The sequence below is a fragment of the Pseudorasbora parva genome, chromosome 15 (assembly GCF_024679245.1).
Source record: "Pseudorasbora parva isolate DD20220531a chromosome 15, ASM2467924v1, whole genome shotgun sequence".
Lineage (NCBI taxonomy): Eukaryota > Metazoa > Chordata > Actinopteri > Cypriniformes > Gobionidae > Pseudorasbora > Pseudorasbora parva.
In genome coordinates, this window is record NC_090186.1 from 38,600,525 (window position 1) to 38,625,913 (window position 25,389).

At 41.3% G+C, this 25,389-nt stretch overlaps 3 protein-coding genes across 22 annotated transcripts in view; 1 reads left to right on the forward strand and 2 right to left on the reverse strand.

Annotated features, from left to right (window-relative positions):
- Window positions 1–2,159, forward strand: part of afdna (afadin, adherens junction formation factor a) — a 137,606-nt gene extending 135,447 nt beyond the window's left edge. For 8 of the 20 annotated variants that reach the window (XM_067417988.1, XM_067417994.1, XM_067417998.1 and 5 more), the window contains one exon: window positions 625–2,157. In XM_067417988.1, the coding sequence (XP_067274089.1) occupies window positions 625–781 (157 nt within the window). In that variant the 3' untranslated portion in view covers window positions 782–2,157. Of the gene's footprint in view, window positions 1–624 lie in introns of all 20 variants that reach the window. The other 12 variants (XM_067417996.1, XM_067417993.1, XM_067417987.1 and 9 more) reach the window with 3 other exon arrangements.
- Window positions 2,160–2,808: 649 nt separating this feature from the next.
- On the reverse strand, window positions 2,809–5,008 carry dusp23a (dual specificity phosphatase 23a). The gene is made up of 2 exons (XM_067418010.1): window positions 4,585–5,008; window positions 2,809–3,484 (listed from the first exon to the last, which is right to left on the reverse strand). The coding sequence occupies exons 1-2, from the start codon at window positions 4,858–4,860 to the stop codon at window positions 3,281–3,283; spliced, it is 480 nt and encodes a 159-aa protein (XP_067274111.1). The 5' UTR covers window positions 4,861–5,008; the 3' UTR covers window positions 2,809–3,280.
- An 80-nt stretch (window positions 5,009–5,088) lies between these two features.
- On the reverse strand, window positions 5,089–24,309 carry LOC137041566 (DBH-like monooxygenase protein 2 homolog). The gene is made up of 13 exons (XM_067418008.1): window positions 24,004–24,309; window positions 22,751–22,897; window positions 20,687–20,839; window positions 19,588–19,671; window positions 19,345–19,500; window positions 19,133–19,235; window positions 18,876–19,042; window positions 18,699–18,787; window positions 6,413–6,509; window positions 6,207–6,266; window positions 5,987–6,117; window positions 5,787–5,895; window positions 5,089–5,704 (listed from the first exon to the last, which is right to left on the reverse strand). The coding sequence occupies exons 1-13, from the start codon at window positions 24,268–24,270 to the stop codon at window positions 5,564–5,566; spliced, it is 1,704 nt and encodes a 567-aa protein (XP_067274109.1). The 5' UTR covers window positions 24,271–24,309; the 3' UTR covers window positions 5,089–5,563.
- Window positions 24,310–25,389: the final 1,080 nt, after the last annotated feature.

Here is a 25,389-nt window from a genome sequence, read left to right on the forward strand (position 1 = left end):
GGCAATACGGAAGCTTGTTTCAGCCACGGAATAAAAAAAAAGGTATAATCTTGGAATCGTGAGGGGTAAGAATAGTGAGAAAAGTTACAATTACCTTTTTTAATTACACAATTCTGACCTTCTCTTGCAGTTGCAAGAAAACAATTAAACAAATTGCAAGTCAATTCTGACTTTATTTCTCACAAATCTAAAGGGCAATTGCGAGAATTCTTTTGTAAACAATTTCCAAGAAGTGTCATTTCCTTTATTTGCAAGTTTGTCTCATAATTCAAGAAAAAAGTCGGAATTGCGGCAAAAAGTGAGATTTGCGGATTTATATCTGACAATTCGGACAAATTCGCAGCTGTGAGTTATATTCAGAATTGCGAGAAATAAATGTGCAGCTCTTTAGAAAAGTCAGAATTGGGAGATTAAACTTTTTTTTTTTAAGATTTTTTTTTATTCTACGGTGGAAACAAGCTGCAGTTGTGTATGCAGTATGCCATATTTAAATCAGAAAATAGATGAATTTTGTATGAATCTTCGTGTTGCACATGAGGGTGAGTAAAAATAGCTTCTTTACATTCCAGGCGTTTCATTTGTTTAAGCCTGCGTTTGCTAACATATGATTGTGTTTGATTGCAGCGGCCCCGATCAGGAGAACACAATAGGCGGAGCTCCAGAAAATCTGACATTTAAGGAGCGCCAGAGACTCTTCTCACAGGGAAAGGAAGTGTCGAATAAAGTGAAAGCGTCCCGGAAGCTCATGGAACTGGAGAACGAACTGAACATAAAGCAGTAGTGAAGCACCCTAGCAGGACTAATTGCCAATACGTGATCCATCCCTGGAAAAAACAATTACAAAACACATCCAGCTTCGGCTTCCCAGTCATTTCCTAACATTCTTTTTGGGTTTTATAAATATAAAAAAAATGGACGATTAAGTATCATTTAGCTGCAATAAGAGATGATATTCCATAAATTCCCTCGAAAGATATATTATAATAAAGCACTGTAAATTGTTTTAATTATATTAATAAGAAAATTGAAATTACATGAAGGGGGTATATTTTTGTTTGTGAAATGTTATTGAAAAATGACGCATTGTTTGCTCATTTTATTTTTTTTAATAGGCAGTAATGTGGGATATTTTATGGTGTTATTTTATTCTCTTTCTATATCTTTCTGCTATTTTTTTTCTTCTGAAAGTAAGTGCCGATATAATAGACCGATGTTAACAGCTCTCAGTGCAGAACAGGGTCCGTGCCGCCCGGCTCAACAGTAGCGTGAGAACGAAACTTATATAGGAGGCTCACTTTTTTCTTGTTATTTTTATTTTTTCCCGCTGGTTCTTCCATGTTCATACACAGGCACCTTTCCGCCACGTCTCGTGTCTGCATTCAAATGATTTTGCTCAGAATTGAGCTCTCGTAACCTTGTTAGCACCATTTGTGAAAATCAGTTTTTCCTTTCGAGAATTTAGTCGTTTTTTTTTCTTGAATATTTTTACTGCGCCATCTGCAAGTCTGTCATTCCGTAAGAGCGCTGAGGTTTACCACTTTTATAAAAATGTTTAGAATTTTCTAATTCCCAGATTTTCCTTTCTTGTGTTTAACTGAACAGTTCTGGCATTGTCTAAACAAGGTTTGATGGTAGCATAATGTTCAAAAGAGATGATTGAAATAGAGGAAATGAGATGCGGGAGCCTTTTGATTAGCAGGTATTTATTTGAACCTTATTGATATAGTGACAGATTTGTTTGTATTTATCGGTCTGGATAGTCCGCAGGTAAGATTTGACGGATGGAGCGACAAACATGAGAAGTAATCGAGCCACTATCTGCTGTTTCATGGTGCATTAAACGGCTTCCCTCAGCTCAGTATTGCAGACGTTTATTTAAATCAAGGATCTGGTCGTGTCTCTTCGGTTTGAAGTCTTTTCATTCATAGTCTAGACCTGTTGGCGCCTGTGTAAATAATTTTCCAGAGAACACAGAATTTGTAAATTCAACTGATGCATAAGGGTAATGTCAATATCCTTTCTTTTTTGCCACATGTTTTCAGAAACATAAACTGACACATATACACACACACACACACATTTTAGGTTAAAGATGAATTCATTTGATTCATTTTAATGGTTGTTACATAGGCTTTTGTAAATCATAAATAAATACGGATTTTACAAAAAAAGCTGAAAATTGTCTCTATTTTGTAAGAATCATGCTGTATGTGTGTGCATATATATATATATATATATATATATATATATATATATATATACATACATACATACATACACACACACACATATAATAAAATATTAGTGTTGTCAAATTGATTAATCGTGATCAATAGCATCTAACAAATTTTTTTTTACATGTGTGTGTATATTACATATATACCCTCAAATATATATGTATACATATTTGTATATATACAGTATACACACAGACATACAATATAATATATACACACACGTAAACAACTTGTTAGATGCGATTAATCGATTGATCTATATATATTCACTCATTTTATTTTATTAGATTATGCTTACACAATATTTGAGTTATTCAATATAATTATATTTTTATATAATTTCAACCACTATTTTATATAAGTTTTTTTTTTTCAATATTTAAAAAATTTATTTTATTTTGCTAAAAGTTTAATTATTTTGTTCTATCTGTATTTTGTAATAATTGTTTCTCATATTTTATATATTAAGAAAAATAAGATTAAGTTGATATAATTAAATTATATAATTTTAAATTTATTTTAATTAGGCTTTTCAGTTTAATATTAGGAAATGTATACCCAATTTATTATCACTATAGATTTTGGTTCAGAAAAATTAAAAGGTGAAAAGGTGAAATCAAACTATTGTGAATGAGCTGCTTTAATGCATTTACTAATCAATCAATAAATCTGAATACAAACATAAGCATCATTGACTCATTTAACATCTTGCATTCAAGATGAACTGGACTGTTAAAAACACGTAACATGATGTAACTGTAATTGAGGCATTCTTATTCAGGTTGTGTATTAATATCAGAGTTGTGTTCTAAAGCAGGAGCACAGGTGAAGAGGTTCATGTTTTGTGTAATCAACACATCCATATCATTGGATGCTTAAGGGTTAGGTTAGGTTTCGCAAAGTAGTTCTTTGTTGTCTTAATTCTCTAAGGGTGTATAACACAAGCTGTCTGTTCAGAAGACTGCAGTCTTACATTATTGTGTGTGTGAAGAACATAGATCACAGACACCTGTCAATGTACAGACATAGATGTGGGGGTGGATTTAATGTTGTTGAGAACAGTTTTGAATGTATTTCTGAAACTCTATCACTGCTTTCTCCTGGTCTTTTGTCTCAATGGACCCTTTTCGAAGTCGACGGATTTCTTTGATGGCTTCCGGACCGGAGAGGTTCCTTGTTTTCACCAGGTAACAGGCTAGCATGGTCCCTGTCCTGCCATGACCATGCATACAGTGAACCGCAACGGCCTGACGATCAGAAACAGACAAAATCAGGTTTCATCTGGCTGACAACAGTTTATGAAAACATGACAAACATGACATTTTGTCGACCCTTATAACAATTTGACATTTAAACGATAAAGCTTTGGAGTAGTAGTTAAACGTTTTTATAACATTTCTGTTTGATATACCTACTTATTAAGTATAATAATTAGGTCTCTATAAAAAATATATATATATTAATGTTAGGCGCACGTTTTTCACATTCGAACAATTATGTGAATTCAATTCCAGATTGTTTATTGCAAATGTTGAATTCAGTTCCAGATTATTTATTGCAAACGTACAGAAAATGAAAGATAGCGAAACAAAATCAGGTTTCATCTGGCTGACATAAATATTTGTCATTTTGTTGAACAATATATTTAGCATATGTTATTAAAACACGTTATAAAGCTTAACGGAAGTAGTTCTTATTGTCACAATATACATCTTAATGTTTTATAACATTTCTGTTTAGTATACCTAGTACTTTTAGCTATTATAATTTTATAAAACGTGACATTTTTTAAAATGTTTTTATTGCAATAAAACGAATATAAAATAATTACCATCTTTTCTCAAAGGTAAATATATATTATATTATATATATTACAAAATTTAATTTAAATTTGGTATTTTAAATTCCATTTTACATAATTAAAAACTAAATATGAAAAGTAGTGAAACCACAGACTGGTTAAAAATAAAAATAAAACACCAGGTAGCTCGTGTCACGTGTTACGCGTTTCTTTTCTCAGCGCTGCGTAGGGTCGACGAGTTGTATCCATTTATGATAATCAAACCAGAATTTTGAAATTCCTGGCGCTCACTCAAAATAATACCGATTTTAAAAATAAATAGATTTGAATGATTTAGTATAGTAATGTATTTTAAAAAACGTCCAGAGAGCGATAGTAATGGACCGTCAAGCGAAGCGCCCCTTGCGGATATAAACTATTTGTCTTAACAGGAAACGGACGACTTCCAAGTATTAGCACAAACACATCTCGTATTGGGTGAAAATTAAGCTGCAGACTTTTATTTCGATTATGTACCCATTCTATAAAACCCCATCCCATTCTCACCTCCCCTTTAGCGTTGGCTTCCTCTACGATGCTCAGGAACCGCAGTATTTGAGCCGGACTCGGTGGCGTGAAGTCCACTATGCTAATGTGATGCAGGATGAGCTCTGGACAGCTGTCATATTTCGGTGGTTTTGATTCCAACAAGCACACCAGGTGTTTGATGCCATTCTCCACCAGGAATTTGTAATGCTGAGTTTCTGAAGGACACGCCAGTCCGGCGAGTTTCTGAGGTTCGACCCACGAGAAGTTGGGTGGAACGACGGAAGCGCGCGACATTGTCGGTCTCCGGATGAAGATCTGCTGCTTCTGTAATGCCCTCTGATTCTTCACATCAGCTTTATAAAGCCACTAACCTGGAGAATGAATCAGGCTTTAAGGGCGTGTCCGGGGACTGTCAAACAGGCTATGTGCAACAGTTCATTTATCTAAGTACGGTAAGTAGCCTACACGAACAAAAAATAACTCGTAGACCAGGGCTAGTTGTCACACGTTATAAAAGCAATTAGTGATTTTTATTTATTAAAATATCCGAACAGGTACACCCAAATTCTATACCCCACATAAATCACAATGAATTTCAATATCGAAATTGACAACATGCAAAGAAAGGTAAACCAAGCCATTGAGTTTTAATTTTAAATAATTTTAGATTAATTAATGCAAAAATGCAAAATAACTTATGTCACTGTATTGTGTTGGCTTACTTAACATGCATTGAAAGGGATATATTAGGGGGATAATCATATTAAATATAGATTTGTCAGTGACCCTTATAAAATTTGAGTAATTATGATGATTTTTCTAGGCCTGAAAATCACATTTTTTTTCCCTGACGTGAAACATCTATTTTGTAGGATTATCCTCTGGTTATTATTTAGGGTGGAGCTGCCTGGAGTTCTTGATCTAGATTGATTGACTTTTAATCACAGTCAATGAAAGAACAACCGGTTACATCAGCTTCAGTATTTTGCATGAACATTCATACAGAAGCCCAATGCACTGCCAAACAGAGGAGCAGCGATATCAGAGCAAGACTTTTGATGGCACAACCGCTCATGCAGGGCGCAGGCGGGATGGTTTTGAGATCAGGAATCGTCCCTGTGTTGCGTGATATGTTTTTCTGGAAATGCACATTCAAAACATAGTTAGGCAACTTGGAAACATGACAGATTAATGCATGTTGTGGAGGTGTGGACACTTACAAATGAATCAGCAATGATGACGAACTGATCGACTGTCTTCAGTGTTTGTTGGTATTGATTGATACACGTGTCATTCCAAGTCATGTTGTTCATCCTGTTGCGCCAATCACTGCAATTATCAAATAAAAGCCAGTCATTATTAGAGCTAAATGCATTCATTGATCACATTCAGATGACACTAGTGTTTATAAGAGAATTACATTGGACTTGGTGTTCCCATTTCAGACATTAAAGCGGTCACATTAGGGAAGCTCATACAGCCGCTCAGATTCATAGCTGGATAGTAGAAGAGGAAGGCCAAACACATCTCTTCTGAAGTCGAGAGCCCCCCCTGTGGGCAGACACACAAACATAAAAATGTAATGTAAAGAAGCAGTTGAAATGTGGAGCTGCATGAAGAAAATTGATATTTGTACCAACCCATGTGAGTGTGTTGCGGTTTTCAGTATTATAAGTGCACTCCACCAGCAACTTGTCACCCTAAAAGAGAAAAAAAGGAGGACAAAACCATTGTTTACATAAACGTGATGTATGCTGCATTGCATATTATTTGATACATTATCGAAATCCCTATGTATTGAGCAGCATGTTAAGTTGTTTAACGATTAAAATAATTTCACACTTACCAACTGCACTGTCTTAGTTTTGCCCAAGTTTTTCACATCCTGGTAATTAAAATCATAGGTATCATCCACGGCTAATAGATCAATCTGTTTTCCCCCTCTGAAATAGACAACATGTTTTAAAATGTTTTTTGTTTTGTTTTTTGGACATTTTGAGCAGTAAAAGATAAGTAGTTAATTTTATATAGCGCCTTTCTGCAAACTCTTCTGGTCACTTTACAATATTATAACAGGCCCCACCTTATATAAGGTGGCCTTAAAGGGTTAGTTCACCCAAAAATGAAAATGATTTCATTAATTACTCAACCTCATGTCGTTGGACACCTGTAACACCTTCGTTCATCTTCAGAACACAAATGAAGATATTTTTGTTGAAAGCTCATGGCTGAGAAAGGCTACAAAAAGGCCTCCATTGGCATTCAGTACATTTCCACTAACCCACTCACAAGACCCATAAAGGCACTAAAGACTTTGTTACAAAGTCCATCTCACTACAGCGGCTGTACAATAATTTTACAATGCGACGAAAATAGTTATTGTGCGCACAAAAATCAAAATAACGATATAATCCACCAAATTATTGACGTGAACTCGACGCATGCGCGAGAATATGACGCAGCTCCGCCGTTCGAATCTTAGCGAATACATGACCCGGAAGAGGAGGAGCGCCGTTATCGCGTGAGTTCCAGGTGAGTTCACGTCCGAGACCTACACGGAAGACAATATCTTGGCAGATAAAGTCATTATTTTGATTTTTTTTGCGCACAAAAACTGTTCTCGCCGCTTGGTACAATTATTGTACAGCCGCTGTAGTGAGATGGACTTTGTAACAAAGTCTTTAGTGCCTTTTATGGGTCAGTGGAAATGTACTGAATGCCAATGGAGGCCTTTTTGAAGCCTTTCTCAGCCATCAGCTTTTAACAGAAATATCTTCATTTGTGTTCTGAAGATGAACGAAGGTCTTACAGGTGTCCAACGACATGAGGGTGAGTAATTAATTAAATAATTTTCATTTTTGGGTGAACTAACCCTTTAAGTACTATGTACTTACATCAATAAATAACTACAATGTACTTACTATGTTCAAATTGTACTGCAAAGCACTTTTGCTGATATTGAGGTGGGATACGGTGTGTTGGTGTGGGTCAGTTTAAGGGTAGAGTTAGGGACAGGTGTGGTGGTGAGGGTCAGTTTAAGGGTAGAGTTAGGGACAGGTGTGGTGGTGAGGGTCAGTTTAAGGGTAGAGTTAGGGACAGGTGTGGTGGTGTGGGTCAGTTTAAGGGTAGAGTTAGTGACAGGTGTGGTGGTGTGGGTAAGTTTAAGGGTAGAGTTAGGGACAGGTGTGGTGGTGTGGGTCAGTTTAGGGGTAGAGTTAGGGACAGGTGTGGTGGTGTGGGTCAGTTTAAGGGTAGAGTTAGGGTCAGGTGTGGTGGTGTGGGTCAGTTTAAGGGTAGAGTTAGGGACAGGTGTGGTGGTGTGGGTCAGTTTAAGGGTAGAGTTAGAGACAGGTGTGGTGGTGTGGGGCAGTTTAAGGGTAGAGTTAGAGACAGGTGTGGTGGTGTGGGGCAGTTTAAGGGTAGAGATAGGGACAGGTGTGGTGGTGTGGGTCAGTTTAAGGGTAGAGTTAGGGACAGGTGTGGTGATGTGGGTCAGTTTAAGGGTAGAGTTAGGGACAGGTGTGGTGGTGTGGGTCAGTTTAAGGGTAGAGTTAGGGACAGGTGTGGTGGTGTGGGTCAGTTTAAGGGTAGAGTTAGGGACAGGTGTGGTGATGTGGGTCAGTTTAAGGGTAGAGTTAGGGACAGGTGTGGTGGTGAGGGTCAGTTTAAGGGTAGAGTTAGGGACAGGTGTGGTGGTGAGGGTCAGTTTAGGGGTAGAGTTAGGGACAGGTGTGGTGGTGTGGGTCAGTTTAAGGGTAGAGTTAGGGTCAGGTGTGGTGGTGTGGGTCAGTTTAAGGGTAGAGTTAGGGACAGGTGTGGTGGTGTGGGTCAGTTTAAGGGTAGAGTTAGAGACAGGTGTGGTGGTGTGGGGCAGTTTAAGGGTAGAGTTAGGGTCAGGTGTGGTGGTGTGGGTCAGTTTAAGGGTAGAGTTAGGGACAGGTGTGGTGGTGTGGGTCAGTTTAAGGGTAGAGTTAGGGACAGGTGTGGTGATGTGGGTCAGTTTAAGGGTAGAGTTAGGGACAGGTGTGGTGATGTGGGTCAGTTTAAGGGTAGAGTTAGGGACAGGTGTGGTGGTGAGGGTCAGTTTAAGGGTAGAGTTAGGGACAGGTGTGGTGGTGTGGGGCAGTTTAAGGGTAGAGTTAGGGTCAGGTGTGGTGGTGTGGGTCAGTTTAAGGGTAGAGTTAGGGACAGGTGTGGTGGTGTGGGGCAGTTTAAGGGTAGAGTTAGGGACAGGTGTGTTGGTGTGGGTCAGTTTAAGGGTAGAGTTAGGGACAGGTGTGGTGGTGTGGGTCAGTTTAAAGGTAGAGTTAGGGACAGGTGTGGTGGTGTGGGGCAGTTTAAGGGTAGAGTTAGGGACAGGTGTGGTGGTGTGGGTCAGTTTAAGGGTAGGGTTAGGGACAGGTGTGTTGGTGTGGGTCAGTTTAAGGGTAGAGTTAGGGACAGGTGTGGTTGTGTGGGTCAGTTTAAGGGTAGAGTTAGGGACAGGTGTGGTGGTGTGGGTCAGTTTAAGGGTAGAGTTGGGGACAGGTGTGGTGGTGTGGGGCAGTTTAAGGGTAGAGTTAGGGTCAGGTGTGGTGGTGTGGGTCAGTTTAAGGGTAGAGTTAGGGACAGGTGTGGTGGTGTGGGGCAGTTTAAGGGTAGAGTTAGAGACAGGTGTGTTGGTGTGGGTCAGTTTAAGGGTAGAGTTAGGGACAGGTGTGGTGGTGTGGGTCAGTTTAAAGGTAGAGTTAGGGACAGGTGTGGTGGTGTGGGGCAGTTTAAGGGTAGAGTTAGAGACAGGTGTGGTGGTGTGGGTCAGTTTAAGGGTAGAGTTAGGGACAGGTGTGGTGATGTGGGTCAGTTTAAGGGTAGAGTTAGGGACAGGTGTGGTGGTGAGGGTCAGTTTAAGGGTAGAGTTAGGGACAGGTGTGGTGGTGTGGGTCAGTTTAGGGGTAGAGTTAGGGACAGGTGTGGTGGTGTGGGTCAGTTTAAGGGTAGAGTTAGGGACAGGTGTGGTGGTGTGGGGCAGTTTAAGGGTAGAGTTAGGGTCAGGTGTGGTGGTGTGGGGCAGTTTAAGGGTAGAGTTAGGGACAGGTGTGGTGATGTGGGTCAGTTTAAGGGTAGAGTTAAGGACAGGTGTGGTGATGTGGGTCAGTTTAAGGGTAGAGTTAGGGACAGGTGTGGTGGTGAGGGTCAGTTTAAGGGTAGAGTTAGGGACAGGTGTGGTGGTGTGGGGCAGTTTAAGGGTAGAGTTAGGGACAGGTGTGGTGATGTGGGTCAGTTTAAGGGTAGAGTTAGGGACAGGTGTGGTGGTGTGGGTCAGTTTAAGGGTAGAGTTAGGGACAGGTGTGGTGGTGTGGGTCAGTTTAAGGGTAGAGTTAGGGACAGGTGTGGTGATGTGGGTCAGTTTAAGAGTAGAGTTAGGGACAGGTGTGGTGGTGAGGGTCAGTTTAAGGGTAGAGTTAGGGACAGGTGTGGTGGTGTGGGGCAGTTTAAGGGTAGAGTTAGGGACAGGTGTGTTGGTGTGGGGCAGTTTAAGGGTAGAGTTAGGGACAGGTGTGGTGGTGTGGGTCAGTTTAAGGGTAGAGTTAGGGACAGGTGTGGTGGTGTGGGTCAGTTTAAGGGTAGAGTTAGGGACAGGTGTGTTGGTGTGGGTCAGTTTAAGGGTAGGGTTAGGGACAGGTGTGGTTGTGTGGGTCAGTTTAAGGGTAGAGTTAGGGACAGGTGTGGTGGTGTGGGTCAGTTTAAGGGTAGAGTTAGGGACAGGTGTGGTGGTGAGGGTCAGTTTAAGGGTAGGGTAGGGACAGGTGTGGTGGTGTGGGTCAGTTTAAGGGTAGGGTAGGGACAGGTGTGGTGGTGTGGGTCAGTTTAAGGGTAGAGTTAGGGTCAGGTTTGGTGGTGTGGGTCAGTTTAAGGGTAGAGTTAGGGACAGGTGTGGTGGTGTGGGTCAGTTTAAGGGTAGAGTTAGGGACAGGTGTGGTGGTGTGGGTCAGTTTAAGGGTAGAGTTAGGGTCAGGTTTGGTGGTGTGGGTCAGTTTAGTAGAGTTAGTGACAGGTGTGGTGATGTGGGTCAGTTTAAGGGTAGAGTTAGGGACAGGTGTGGTGGTGTGGGTCAGTTTAAGGGTAGAGTTAGGGACAGGTGTGGTGGTGAGGGTCAGTTTAAGGGTAGAGTTAGGGTCAGGTGTGGTGGTGTGGGTCAGTTTAAGGGTAGAGTTAGGGACAGGTGTGGTGATGTGGGTCAGTTTAAGGGTAGAGTTAGGGACAGGTGTGGTGATGTGGGTCAGTTTTAGGGTAGAGTTAGGGACAGGTGTGGTGGTGTGGGTCAGTTTAAGGGTAGAGTTAGGGTCAGGTGTGGTGGTGTGGGTCAGTTTAAGGGTAGAGTTAGGGACAGGTGTGTTGGTGTGGGTCAGTTTAAGGGTAGAGTTAGGGACAGGTGTGGTGGTGTGGGTCAGTTTAAGGGTAGAGTTAGGGACAGGTGTGGTGGTGTGGGTCAGTTTAAGGGTAGAGTTAGGGACAGGTGTGGTGGTGTGGGTCAGTTTAAGGGTAGAGTTAGGGTCAGGTGTGGTGGTGTGGGTCAGTTTAAGGGTAGAGTTAGGGACAGGTGTGGTGTGTGGGTTAGGGTTAGGGTAGAGTTAGGGACAGGTGTGGTGGTGTGGGTCAGTTTAAGGGTAGAGTTAGGGACAGGTGTGGTGGTGTGGGTCAGTTTAAGGGTAGGGTAGGGACAGGTGTGGTGGTGTGGGTCAGTTTAAGGGTAGAGTTAGGGTCAGGTTTGGTGGTGTGGGTCAGTTTAGTAGAGTTAGTGACAGGTGTGGTGATGTGGGTCAGTTTAAGGGTAGAGTTAGGGACAGGTGTGGTGGTGTGGGTCAGTTTAAGGGTAGAGTTAGGGACAGGTGTGGTGGTGAGGGTCAGTTTAAGGGTAGAGTTAGGGTCAGGTGTGGTGGTGTGGGTCAGTTTAAGGGTAGAGTTAGGGACAGGTGTGGTGATGTGGGTCAGTTTAAGGGTAGAGTTAGGGACAGGTGTGGTGATGTGGGTCAGTTTTAGGGTAGAGTTAGGGACAGGTGTGGTGGTGTGGGTCAGTTTAAGGGTAGAGTTAGGGTCAGGTGTGGTGGTGTGGGTCAGTTTAAGGGTAGAGTTAGGGACAGGTGTGTTGGTGTGGGTCAGTTTAAGGGTAGAGTTAGGGACAGGTGTGGTGGTGTGGGTCAGTTTAAGGGTAGAGTTAGGGACAGGTGTGGTGGTGTGGGTCAGTTTAAGGGTAGAGTTAGGGACAGGTGTGGTGGTGTGGGTCAGTTTAAGGGTAGAGTTAGGGTCAGGTGTGGTGGTGTGGGTCAGTTTAAGGGTAGAGTTAGGGACAGGTGTGGTGTGTGGGTTAGGGTTAGGGTAGAGTTAGGGACAGGTGTGGTGGTGTGGGTCAGTTTAAGGGTAGAGTTAGGGACAGGTGTGGTGGTGTGGGTCAGTTTAAGGGTAGAGTTAGGGTCAGGTGTGGTGATGTGGGTCAGTTTAAGGGTAGAGTTAGGGACAGGTGTGGTGGTGTGGGTCAGTTTAAGGGTAGAGTTAGGGACAGGTGTGGTGGTGTGGGTCAGTTTAAGGGTAGAGTTAGGGACAGGTGTGGTGATGTGGGTCAGTTTAAGAGTAGAGTTAGGGACAGGTGTGGTGGTGAGGGTCAGTTTAAGGGTAGAGTTAGGGACAGGTGTGGTGGTGTGGGGCAGTTTAAGGGTAGAGTTAGGGACAGGTGTGTTGGTGTGGGGCAGTTTAAGGGTAGAGTTAGGGACAGGTGTGGTGGTGTGGGTCAGTTTAAGGGTAGAGTTAGGGACAGGTGTGGTGGTGTGGGTCAGTTTAAGGGTAGAGTTAGGGACAGGTGTGTTGGTGTGGGTCAGTTTAAGGGTAGGGTTAGGGACAGGTGTGGTTGTGTGGGTCAGTTTAAGGGTAGAGTTGGGGACAGGTGTGGTGGTGTGGGTCAGTTTAAGGGTAGAGTTAGGGACAGGTGTGGTGGTGAGGGTCAGTTTAAGGGTAGGGTAGGGACAGGTGTGGTGGTGTGGGTCAGTTTAAGGGTAGAGTTAGGGTCAGGTTTGGTGGTGTGGGTCAGTTTAAGGGTAGAGTTAGGGACAGGTGTGGTGGTGTGGGTCAGTTTAAGGGTAGAGTTAGGGACAGGTGTGGTGGTGTGGGTCAGTTTAAGGGTAGAGTTAGGGTCAGGTTTGGTGGTGTGGGTCAGTTTAGTAGAGTTAGTGACAGGTGTGGTGATGTGGGTCAGTTTAAGGGTAGAGTTAGGGACAGGTGTGGTGGTGTGGGTCAGTTTAAGGGTAGAGTTAGGGACAGGTGTGGTGGTGAGGGTCAGTTTAAGGGTAGAGTTAGGGTCAGGTGTGGTGGTGTGGGTCAGTTTAAGGGTAGAGTTAGGGACAGGTGTGGTGATGTGGGTCAGTTTAAGGGTAGAGTTAGGGACAGGTGTGGTGATGTGGGTCAGTTTTAGGGTAGAGTTAGGGACAGGTGTGGTGGTGTGGGTCAGTTTAAGGGTAGAGTTAGGGTCAGGTGTGGTGGTGTGGGTCAGTTTAAGGGTAGAGTTAGGGACAGGTGTGTTGGTGTGGGTCAGTTTAAGGGTAGAGTTAGGGACAGGTGTGGTGGTGTGGGTCAGTTTAAGGGTAGAGTTAGGGACAGGTGTGGTGGTGTGGGTCAGTTTAAGGGTAGAGTTAGGGACAGGTGTGGTGGTGTGGGTCAGTTTAAGGGTAGAGTTAGGGTCAGGTGTGGTGGTGTGGGTCAGTTTAAGGGTAGAGTTAGGGACAGGTGTGGTGTGTGGGTCAGTTTAAGGGTAGAGTTAGGGACAGGTGTGGTGGTGTGGGTCAGTTTAAGGGTAGAGTTAGGGTCAGGTGTGGTGTGTGGGTCAGTTTAAGGGTAGAGTTAGGGACAGGTGTGGTGGTGTGGGTCAGTTTAAGGGTAGAGTTAGGGACAGGTGTGGTGGTGTGGGTCAGTTTAAGGGTAGAGTTAGGGACAGGTGTGGTGGTGTGGGTCAGTTTAAGGGTAGGGTTAGGTGTAAGGGAAGTGCCAACTGTTTAATTACAAATGTAACTACAGAAATTAATTACAGACTTAATTACATGCAGGTATTTTTAAAATGTAAGTACAATGTAAAAACATGTACGTACACAATAAGTGCATTGTATCAAATGATTAATTAAAATGTTAGTAGATAGTAGTTAAGGCCACCTAATATAAAGTGGGTCCTTATAACAAGTAAACACGACAGCAGGCAAAGAGACAATACAGATACACTATTTCCAAAAGTGTTGATACCCCTCCAAATCATTGAATTCAGGTGTTGCAATGCCTTCAATGGCCACAGGTGTATAAAGCGTAGACCGTACAATAAGTCCATTCATGAAATTTCCTCACTACTAAATATTCCACGGTCAACTTTTAGTGGTATTATAACAAAGTGGAAGCAATTGGGAACAACAGCAGCCATTATGTGGTAGGCCACATAAAATCACAGAGTGAGGTCAGTGTGTGCTGAGGGGCACAGTGTGCAGTCGACAACTTTCTGCAGAGTCAATGTGTAGCCTTCAGATTAGTTCAAGAATAGTGCGTAGAGAATGCAAGTGCAATGCAAAGTGCCGGATGCAGTGGTGTAAAGCACGATGTGTGCTGTTGTTCATGGGTTGGGCTTGGCCCCTCAGTTCCAGTGAAAGGAACTCTTAATGCTTCAGCGTACCAAGACATTTTGGACAATTTCATGTTCCCAACTTCGTGGGGGCAGTTTGGGATGGCCCTTTTCTGTTCCAACATGACTGCGCACCAGTTCACAAAGTAAGGTCCATAAAGACATGGATGAGTGAGTTTGGTGCGGAGGAACTTGACTGGCCTGCACAGAGTCCTGACCTGAACTCAATAGAACACCTTTGGGATGAATTTAGAGCGGAGACTGTGAGCCAGGCCTTCTCGTCCAACATCAGTGCCTGACCTCACAAATGAGCTTCTAGAAGTCAATCGCACTAGTCAATCAACCAAGATGGCACCGTTGTGGCTGGCATGCCGTCTGTCGCTCAATATAGTCATGAGTTTGTTTGTTTTAAGCTCATTTATGAAATGTTTGACACAGTGTGCTTCACCAGTTTTAACATATGACCGATGTACTCTTTTAAAGTTGGAAGAATTTTCATATAAACAACTCACCAGTGTTCATAATGCTCCACCTCCCTTTCTGAAGTCGATTCCGGACTGTATACGACGTTGGCCTTGCTCCCTGCCTGGCAAACGGCGAAAGAGACGACGTGGACGACGGGGTGGCCTAGCTGTTAAGCTAAAATGCTACCTGCGATTCCATCGGGAGTCGAGTTTTTCCCCGGGAAGTTTCATGAAAGTCTTCGGGAAGTGCTACCCGCATTGGCGCTCCCTGGAGCGCGTGCACGGTTGGATTATTCCCGTGTTTCCCACCTCGCTGGAGCCGCTCACGGTTTTTCGCACGCCTCGCCCTGCGCAGGGAGGAGTTTGTCCGGGGAATCTTCGGCTGCTACCTCGGGCGAAACAACCTGCGGCCTCTCCTGAACTTCCAACACTACTCAGAATGGCTTTGATTAACGCCAGGTCGGTAGTAAACAAAACTTTAATTATAAATGATTTTTTCTCTGCTCGCCACCTAGACCTTCTCTTTTTGACTGAAACTTGGATTACTCCAGGGGACATTAGTGCCTTTTCTGAAATGGTTCCGTCAAACTCACTGTTTTTAAATTCACCACGTACAACGGGACGAGGTGGTGGTTTGGCCTCTATTTATAAAGACATTTTTTCCTGCCGTCCAGTAGTTTCAAAGGAATACCAAAGCTTTGAACTACAGTTGTTTACTCTGGAGCTATGTGACCCTGTTCTGTTTGCACTGATTTATCGTCCACCAAAATCCAACACAAACTTTCTGAAGGACTTTGCTGACTTCTTGGAAGATTTCATTGCAAAATATGACAAACTAATGATTGTTGGGGACTTTAATATTCATGTCTGTTGTGCAGCAGATTCCTTAGCGAAGGAATTTATCAATCTGCTGAATGCAGTTGATCTGACGCTTCAGGTCAATGTACCCACTCATCAGCATGGCCATACACTGGATTTAGTGCTAACTTACGGCTGCTCTCTGAATGAACTAGAGGTATGTGAAAATGGTTTCTCTGACCACAAGACTATTATGTTTACGTTTCCATCTTTTAACAAAACTGTTACGCCGATGCATTCGGCTCGCCAGTCCCGGCTTATCACATAAATTACCGGAGAAGCTTTTCGCTCAGCCTTTAGTGAAAGTTTGCTACAAAGGGACGTTTTAAACACCGATTTGAGTGCTGAAGAACTATTCCACCTGTGTTTATGCTCTAGACCAAGTGGCACCTTTAAAGACTCATCTCCATAAACCGAAATCTGAGCCTTGGCTTAATGATACAACTCGCTCTCTAAGGCGTATTTGCAGAAGATTTGAGCGAAAATGGAGGAAGGACAGACTTCAGGTTTCAATGCAATTGCTCAGAGACTCACAAACTCAATATCAGAAAGCAGTGAAAACGGCAAGATCAATTTATTTCACTGATATTATAAACAAGAACTGTCATAAACCAAAAACTCTGTTTAATGTTATAAATTCCACCATCAACCCCTCCACTGGTCTCGATATAGAAGTGTCATTACTTTCCTGTGAGGACTTTCTCTGTTTCTTTGTACAAAAGATAGATGACCTAAGAATGGGGCCTAACACAGTTTCATCTGACCCTTCAACTCTCACTAGATGTACCGCTGCTTTTAGTTGTTTTTCTCCTGTTACAGATAACTATCTGATAGAAATAGTGGATCATCTGAAAGCATCTGGTTCCCCAACTGATGTAATGCCACCTCTCTTCTTTAAGCAAGTTATAGATGTGGTTGTTCAAAATCTTTTGTCTTTGATAAATTGCTGCTTACAGGCAGGTACTTTTCCAGAGTCACTTAAACATGCAACGGTGCGCCCTCTGCTTAAAAAACAGGGCATGGATCCTACTATTCTGACAAATTTTAGGCCCATCTCTAATTTGTCTTTCATTTCAAAAATTGTTGAGAAATCAGTTCTTGATCAAATACAATCTTTTATGGCTGAAAATTCGATCTTTGAGGTTTTCCAATCTGGGTTTAGAAAACATCACTCTACTGAGACTGCACTGCTGAGAGTTTCAAATGATATACTATTAACTTGTGACTCAGGCAACTACGCTGTTTTACTCCTTTTAGATCTCACTGCTGCGTTTGATACGGTCGATCACGCTGTACTTCTTGATCGACTGGAATATTGCGCCGACATTACTGGCAGTGCCCTGCAGTGGTTTAGATCCTATCTGACAAATAGGACTTTTTCAGTGAAGTTAGGAGATCATACATCAAGTAAAGCTGCGATAGTGGAGTTCCTCAAGGATCAATTTTAGCTCCTTTTCTTTTCTCTCTCTATATGCTCCCTCTTGGTTCGATTTTTAGAAAGTACGGGTTATTGTTCCATTGCTATGCGGACGATACACAAGTTTATCTGCCTTTAAAACAGAATGCACTGGATGGACTGAATGCACTACTGCTTTGTTTGAAGGATGTAAAGGAATGGCTGTCTCTAAACTTTTTAAATTTCAATGATAGCAAAACCGAATTGATTGTTTTCAAACCCTCTGTCTCTGTGACTGCTACAAATCTAAATTTGGGTGTGTTATCACCATATGTTAAGCAACATGTAAAGAATTTGGGTGTTGTGTATTTGTTGAGCAAATGAAATTTGATAGGCAGATAAATACTGTGGTTAAATCTTCCTTTTTCCAACTGTGGCTTCTTGCTAAAGTAAAACATTTCCTATCTTTTAAAAACCTTGAAAAAGTGATCCATGCTTTCATTACCTCCAGATTGGATTATTGTAACTCACTATACGCTGGGATTAGTCAAACAGCTCTCTCTCGTTTACAGATGGTTCAAAACGCGGCAGCCAGATTTTTGACCAGGACTCGTAGGCGGGATCATATCACTCCAGTTCTGCAGTCTTTACATTGGCTGCCTGTACGCTATAGAGTTGATTTTAAAATTGTATTAATCGTGTTTAAGTCACTACATGGTATGGCCCCTTCGTATATATCAGAACTTTTAATTGAACGCAGAGAAACACGATCTCTCCGGTCATCAAACCAGAGACTATTGGTTACACCAATGACGAGGCTGAAGTCCAGGGGCGATCGTGCGTTTTCATCTAACGCCCCAAGACTTTGGAACGAGTTGCCCTCTTCTTTCGCTTAGCTCCCTCTGTGTTCACCTTTAAGTCGAGATTAAAAACCTATCTGTTTGACAAAGCTTTTATTTCTGGTTGAAGCACTGTATTTTATTATAATTTTTTTAAATAATTTTATTTTTGGTTGTTGTACTTTTTATCTTTCATAATCTTATTTTTACTTAGTGTCCCAGTGTTGTGTGTTCTATGTAAAGCACATTGGTCAACCATGTGTTGTGGAAATGGTGCTATATAAATAAAATTGACATTGACATTGACATTGACATAGAAGAATGGTCAACAATTCACACTCCAATTAAACACACTTCTAAACCTTGTGGAAAGCCTAGAAGAGTTGAAGCTGTTATAGCTGCAAAGGGTGGGCCAACTCCATATTAAACTCTTCGGATTAAGAATGAGATGTCATTAAATGAAATTTTTTTGTAAAGACAGGCGTCCCAAAATTTTACCAATATAGTTTACGTACCATGAAACAAAAAGATAGGGACCAGAGAAAGTCTTTAAGAAAAAATGTCAGGTTTAACTACCTAACCATGAACTCGACTCTCATGAACGCATGTATGGCTGTTGCCGGAAGCAAGTGATTATAGATTGTAAAGTTTTATAATTGGATATTTTTCTGTCAAAAATCCATCTCTTCACTTGAGAAGGAATTTATTGACCCACTGGAGCCGTATGGATTACTTTTATGATGGAGGGTTTTGTTCGTTTTTTTTTTTTTTTATTGTATAAAAAAATATTATTATTCTTATATGGAACAAAGCAGCATGAACATTCTGCTTTGACATCTCCTGTCTTGCACAGAAGAAAGAAAAGCTCACAGGTTTGGAATGACGTGATGATTTTCATTTTGTTATTCTGGTGAACTTTAAGTCAGTCATTGGTCAAAAACGTTTACCTGAAGTGTCCGACTCGCACCTTCCGTCCAGCCAAGTGTGTGTGCATCATCACAGAGAAGACCTGAAGGTCATGTGGCGTCTCCAGAACCTGCAGATCACAGAACACAACAGATCATCCAGTCATCTGCTGAGTCTGCCTTTTATTGTGAGAATTTGAGTTGCTAATACATATATACCTTTGGAATATAAGCAGTGTCACACAGGCCGTATGTGAGGAAGGATTTGGCTTTGGGGGGGATGGCGTACCCAGGGGACACTACAAGCCCTGTCCCTAAAACACCTGCATCATGCTGACGGAGTTCAGATGTGTAATAGAATCGAAGACCTGAGTTATCAACTCGACCTGTGATGAGAAGAAAGTATTGTTTAATCATGTCAAAAGACTTTAAATATTCATTAAAATATATTTTACATTGTAAACCTACTGACTGACCTGCACTTTTATTTAGGTTGTTGTAATGCACCTCAAGCCTGTAGAAAAAATCACCAACATTTCCTCCAATTGGAAGTCCTGCCATCTCAGGAAATTCAAAAGCCTGAAAGAAAGGGATATGAAACCAAAATAGTTTTGATCATTCATAGAACCCTAAAATGTTCATTATTAGTAATTTTAAAATGATGTTTGATTTCTGAACAGATACTAACCCCTCCGCCAACTCCCCACACGGCAATGGTCTCCATACACATTTCGGTCTTCAAACTTGTGTAACATTGCGTTTCAAATGGCTCGGTCACACTCTGCGGGCAGCGGTACAGCAGCACATGATGCACAAGGTCAAAGTTTGTGATGAACGGCTCAATCTGCAGAAAATGAAAGTAAGTCAGAGATGAAGATGATCGACAGATCGGTGGATAGATCATGTGTGTGAAGTTCATAGATGCACTTACACGATAAATGTGCTGTTTGCGATCAAAAGTCGGAGCTTTCATGATCTTGCAGTGATAGTAGGTCTGGTTGGCTGGTACAGTGAACTGAAATTATCATAAATTGAATCATGTAAAGTGAACGTTCCCATATTAGACAATGTCAGAGAGTATCGTGGGGGAATTCACTAAAAATGAACTGATAGTGTCGTTGAATTGTTTGTGCTGCTTTCTATGTCGTTTCTACGCAAATCAGGTAACTGCATACTTGCACGTCCAAAAATGTGAATAAGATGGAAGTTTTTAACAGTGGAAATGGGCATTCCTGTAGTTCAAACATTAGAACAGGTGCTAGCAATGACACAGGTCAAGGGTTTGATTCCCAGGGAATACGCAAGCTGCTAAAATGTACCTGAAATGCTATGTAAAAGCCACAGTATAGGCTACTTTACTTTTTTCACGTATGCGAGGGTCAGTGTACAGTGTGTTTGACGCAAATTTCGTCTTTAGAAGAGTACGCGGGGTTGCACATGTGCATTTGATGTTTTTGCCGTATTCAAATAGGTTGTACTTGTGGTGAGAGATTGCTCATAATTGCGCATTCATCAAACGCCTGTGCACACGTACGAGTCAAAAGAAGTATACTTTACAAGGCTTTGCAGGAATGAGAGTGTAGTTCCTAGCCATATCTGTCTAGAAAATTGCAACTTTTCATTTTCCATCTTAGTAAATAATGTAACTATACACATCACAACATGTAAATAGGAAAATGCTGGCGTTATTTTGTCACTTATTGAGCAGTAGGCTAGCTGGAGCCATTTACCTCCAGTTTTTGTGCTAAACTAGGCTCGTGGTGGGTGCGTCAGAAATGATGTCTAATGATTCCAGCGGCTGTGAGAAAAGGCTATAAATGATCCGCCACCTGCAGCATCCTCACATGCCATAGCCTATAGCCGGACTCCTTTCTTTAGCCTAATGACGTGAAGATTAACCAATTTCCTGCGGAAAGCTACCAGTACCACTCGGATTTAATAATGATTTGAAATATATATATATTTTTACATTTTGCTTAATGAAACCATCTAAAATAAACAAGGAAAATAAAATGTAAAAAATCTCTTACATTGACCACAGTCATGTCGAAATACTTGCTGTTTGGAGGGTTGACACGGGGCATGTACTTCAACAGGTTCACCTCTTTTGTTCCCCTTCGGTTATTATGGTACACGATGTCATCACTCTGTCCGTACGCATAGATCAACTTCATGGGAAGATTCTGATCATGCAATCAAAAAAAACAAACACACATCTGATCCACAGATACAAACTGGAAAATCTGGACTGATAAATGACAAACTCTTTAGCTAGTAGTTTCTAGTAGTTCTAGTAGTAGTTTGGATCTAGACTTTCAGGGTGTCTGAGTTCAGTCAGACAGTCACATCACATCACATCAGCAGCTTTAGAATTGAGTCTCTAAACAAACGGTATCGGCACAAACTTCCTGGTTCCAGTGTGGATTTCCAGTAGGAGAGTGAAAGATCCTATATTCACTCTGTTTTCTGGGTAAAACTTCTGACTACTATAATAAAAGGGGCGAGTGAAACCAATGGTGTTGTACTTGTTTTGTAGTCACATCATTACACACATGCATCTTGTGTAATTTAGCAGAAAATGGGATATCAAATGCAGTAAGTAGGTGTTTTGTTTATCATTAGACCAGTTCCAGGAACAAACTGTATATTTATCCTACCTGCTAAATGTACTAGACATGTTCCTGCGTCATTTGTTGCTGGAACAACCCAAACCTTAACCATTTGAATCCCTAAAATGCTTAATTATAGGTTGATTTTATTGTTTTATTCCCTAGTCCTAAGAAGTCTTTTAAGAAGTATCTTCTTCTCATCAAGGCTGCATTTGTTTGATCACAGAACAAAATTGTTGAAAGCCGTTGTGCTGCTTAAAAATTTTGTGGAAAGTATGATAGTTCACTTTCATTTTCTTAGATGAATAGAAAATAATTTTAACATTATAAATGTCTTTGCTGTCACTTTTGATCAATTTAATGCATAATTACTGAATAAAAGTAGTAATGCCTTTCAAAACTAGCCTGACAAGCCAGACCCACATCCAGATGTTTGGTCTGGAAACTCACCATTGACAGGGCTCAATCTGAGGGGCGGATAAACGTTTGTCTTTAAGCGGCAACCTCCCGCGGTCTCTCTTGAAGCCAATACGGAAGTAATGTAAACTGCAATTCCTCAACTGGCCACTAGGGACAGGCTCCAGAAGGGAGCAGAATCTCATTGAGCCCCATGTTAAAATTCTCAACTTTAAAGCAGAAAAAAACATGTTTACAGCCTGGTACAAATTGTGGTTTTGGCTTTTCAGGCTAATTTTGATCTTCATGACAACTGTGAGGGGGGTGAATTTTTTTTATAACACATTAGTTTACGTTATAGAAAGCCTTAAAGTTCTGCATAATTAAGGGTGGATAGCCATTTATCTGCCGTCTATAGTCATTACGTTACCTCAGGTCCGCGCACATCCCGCCTTTTTGCCCATTTTGTGTTATCCGGTAGTGACACGCAATGACTCGCTCACAAGATGGCAACGCCCAGCTCGCCCATACTTTAAGCTTCAGAACGGATTATCAGAATCCTACGGGTGACGTCACGGACACTACGTCCATATTTTTTTACAGTCTATGGTTGTCTTTCAAACTCCCTCTGCACGCGATAGGATAGCGCTACCAGCAAGCAGAGCAACGAAGGTGAAACGGAGCTCGTTGATAAATTAAACATTCGCCGTATCCGGTCTTAACTCCGAACACATCTTCCCTTTTTAAGAATGACTTCAGTGCCGTTCTTTGTTCTTTTCTCAGAGAAAAGCTTAACTCCAAGTCTTCCAGAGTCGCGGTCAAAGCTGATTCGAAAGACCGCCGTTCGCCAGTTTCTGTGTTAACTCGAAGCACGCAAACGCAAGTTGGCCGTCGTCATTATGGCCCCACCCAGCGACTCTATACACGATGTGATTGGCCCGTCAAGAGTTTGGCGTTTACAGCTCAGAAGGGTATTGAGAGTTGCTAGACGACACTCGCGGCAGATTAGATTTGCTGCCGCTAGGGTGCGTCTAGATTTCTAGGCTATTTCAAAACATGATAGTGTGGGAATGTTGTTCCAGGACTCACAGTGATGGATAAGTCGTTTTCATCACAAGACTCAATGGACCTCTGAAACTTCAGAACTGTTTTCCCATCAGACTCGCTTAGAGACAGAAGCTTGTAGTTCTGTTGCTGGTCAACCACAGGTATCGAATTTCCCACAGCATGACGGTCCTGAACAACAAAAAGTTTACATATTTTCACTTATAACAACATATGTTTGTGTGATATTTGCTTCATAATGATTACATAGGCTATATTAAAATAAATAAATAACTGGAACTATCAAACTAAATTGCCAAAACAAAATATAAGTTTGACCTGATCCTGGAATAGTTTCCAGACTTTCTTTAGAAGACTTTCAAATCACATGAACCAATATTTTATTCACAATAGAACATATATAACATATCAATAGTTTAAATGTAGAAATTGTACACTTTTATCCTCTAATTGAGCTAATTTCAAACTTGATGCCAGCTACAGGTCTCATATAAGTTAGCACAGGGGCAACAGATCGCTGAAAAAGCAAGAACAACTTTATTTGGCTGGAAGAACATCCAGCAGCTAACAATTCCCTAAATTCCAACACCAAAACTCCAGAAACTCATAACCTCAATGCCCAGACGTCTCCAAACTGTTTTGAAACGATGCTACACATTCCCCCGTTCCAACTTTTATGAGACCTGTAGTTGAAGTTTTAAATGAGCTCAAATAGTGGATAAAAGTGTCAAATGTCTCTGGTTAAATATTTGTTATGTTATCTATGTTCTATTGTGAATAAAAAAAATGGCTCATGTGATTTGAAAGTCTTTTAGGTTTTATTTTATTCAAATTTTATAAAACGTCCCAACATTTCCAGAATACGGGTTGTAAAAGTAACACGTTTTATTAAACATGACATTGTGAAGTAGAATGACGAATAGTATTTTATTGTAAAAGGTAGTTTTATTTACAAATATACCAATGTGTATTTTTAAATAATTCCTTGAATCCTTTCTCACACGTTGTCCAACTTATTAATGATCTCATATTGAAAGCCAATTTTCATATGAACTAAATATGAAATGCATACCAGAATAAAGAATATATAAAATTAGTTGTGATTTGTGTCCCCAAATCATGTTTTTGGGTTTTGTTAAAAACCCAAATATAAGAATTTGTATTATATATGAACAAAATATGAAATACATATATAAATCAGAATAAAAACTATTACAAAAAAGTATCCACTGCTTGTGTCTTTGACCATTATTATCAGTGTCAGTCTTTGACTTTACCGTGAAGTAACTGCCTTTCGGTCCAACTCCTCCAATGACGATATCGGCTCCAGTCATTCCTCCTTTAGGGCTGAAGCCAAAACCGACCCAGCCGCTGGTGTTGACAGTGAGCTCGAACAAGATGGTGCCCTGGATCTCATCAAAGCCCCACTTCAGCCGCACATTGTGCTCGGGGTCCAGGTGTTCAGAGAAAGGCAGAAGAGGGTCTTCCTGAGCGCAGGACCACTGGGCTGAAAGCAAGAGCAGGACAAGAGATAATATGTCCATGTTACCTTTACCAGTTCTGACAAACAGTGTCTCTGTAAGATGTTTAAGAAGGAAGTGCACATGAAACTGCTCTGTAGTGTACTTTAACAGCCCCCTCCTCCTCCCTCCTCCTCCCTCCTCCCCCCTCCACCCCTCACCTGAGTCACAGTTCTCCCTCTCTCTCTCTCTCTCTCTCTCTCTCTCTCTCTCTCTCTCTCTCTCTCTCTCTCTCTCTCTCTCTCTCTCTCTCTCTCTCTCTCTCTCTCTCTCTCTCTCTCTCTCTCTGGTCAGGTGAATCAGGTTTCAAATCACCTGATGTTATTCTGTTATTGTAAATCACTGAGCATGAATATTATTAGAAAAGAATGTTGAGATGAACTCAACAAAAAAGGCACAGGAAGTTTTGAGTAGTTCACAAGTGCATGACTGTCAAAAAAAGAAACAGAATTTATCCGAACAAATCTACTGTAAGCCTGTTATTATAATTTATTTACAATTCAAATTGATACAAAAATATGTAGAACCACCACTCAGACCACAGCATTCAAGGGAAGTCCATGGTGACTGACATCATACAGTCTCATCAACAGTTATTAGGGGTGTCACGAGATCTTAAATATTCAAATGTGACAATATTTCTTTTTGTCTCGCGATATCAGTTGACTGAGTTGAGTTTGTGGCAAAACTTTTTACTGTGCTTACATTAGGCATTTAGGTCTCGTACTCGGAAAGTAGAACGGAAGTGACATTCGTTACAAGATAGGACTGTCACAATTCATCGATTAAATTTGACTCCTCGCTTTAAAAACTCTCCAGACATGCACAGCTGTTCGTGCACTGTCGGACAGCAGTCTGAGCTTCACTCATGCGCACTGCACATGAAATCACACGTTTATGCATGTGCACCTGCAGACAGGTATCAGATGGCTCAAAGACTGAGCAGAAATGCTGAGTGTGATATTTGTCTTGTTTCTCACTGATTCTCGAGATAATGTACAAAACATGTCCTAAACACAAAAGCCCTGTTAGTAAGCTCTAATGCCCTAGTAAGAATATCAACAAAATAAAAATAATTTAAAAAGTTACATCTAAAGGAAATTTGTATCCTCAGGACATTCATTGCTTCTACTTTTAAATCAT

Coding starts and splice junctions, on each gene's coding strand:
- LOC137041566 (XM_067418008.1), bottom strand. CDS start 24,270: ATGGACATATTATCTCTTGTCCTGCTCTTGCTTTCAGCCCAGTGGTCC. Junction 20,840..22,750: donor AAAACGACTTATCCATCACT/GTGAGTCCTGGA, acceptor TTGCATGATCAG/AATCTTCCCATGAAGTTGAT. Junction 6,118..6,206: donor ACCGCAACACACTCACATGG/GTTGGTACAAAT, acceptor GTCTGCCCACAG/GGGGGGCTCTCGACTTCAGA.
- dusp23a (XM_067418010.1), bottom strand. CDS start 4,860: ATGTCGCGCGCTTCCGTCGTTCCACCCAACTTCTCGTGGGTCGAACCT. Junction 3,485..4,584: donor AAGCCAACGCTAAAGGGGAG/GTGAGAATGGGA, acceptor TCTGATCGTCAG/GCCGTTGCGGTTCACTGTAT.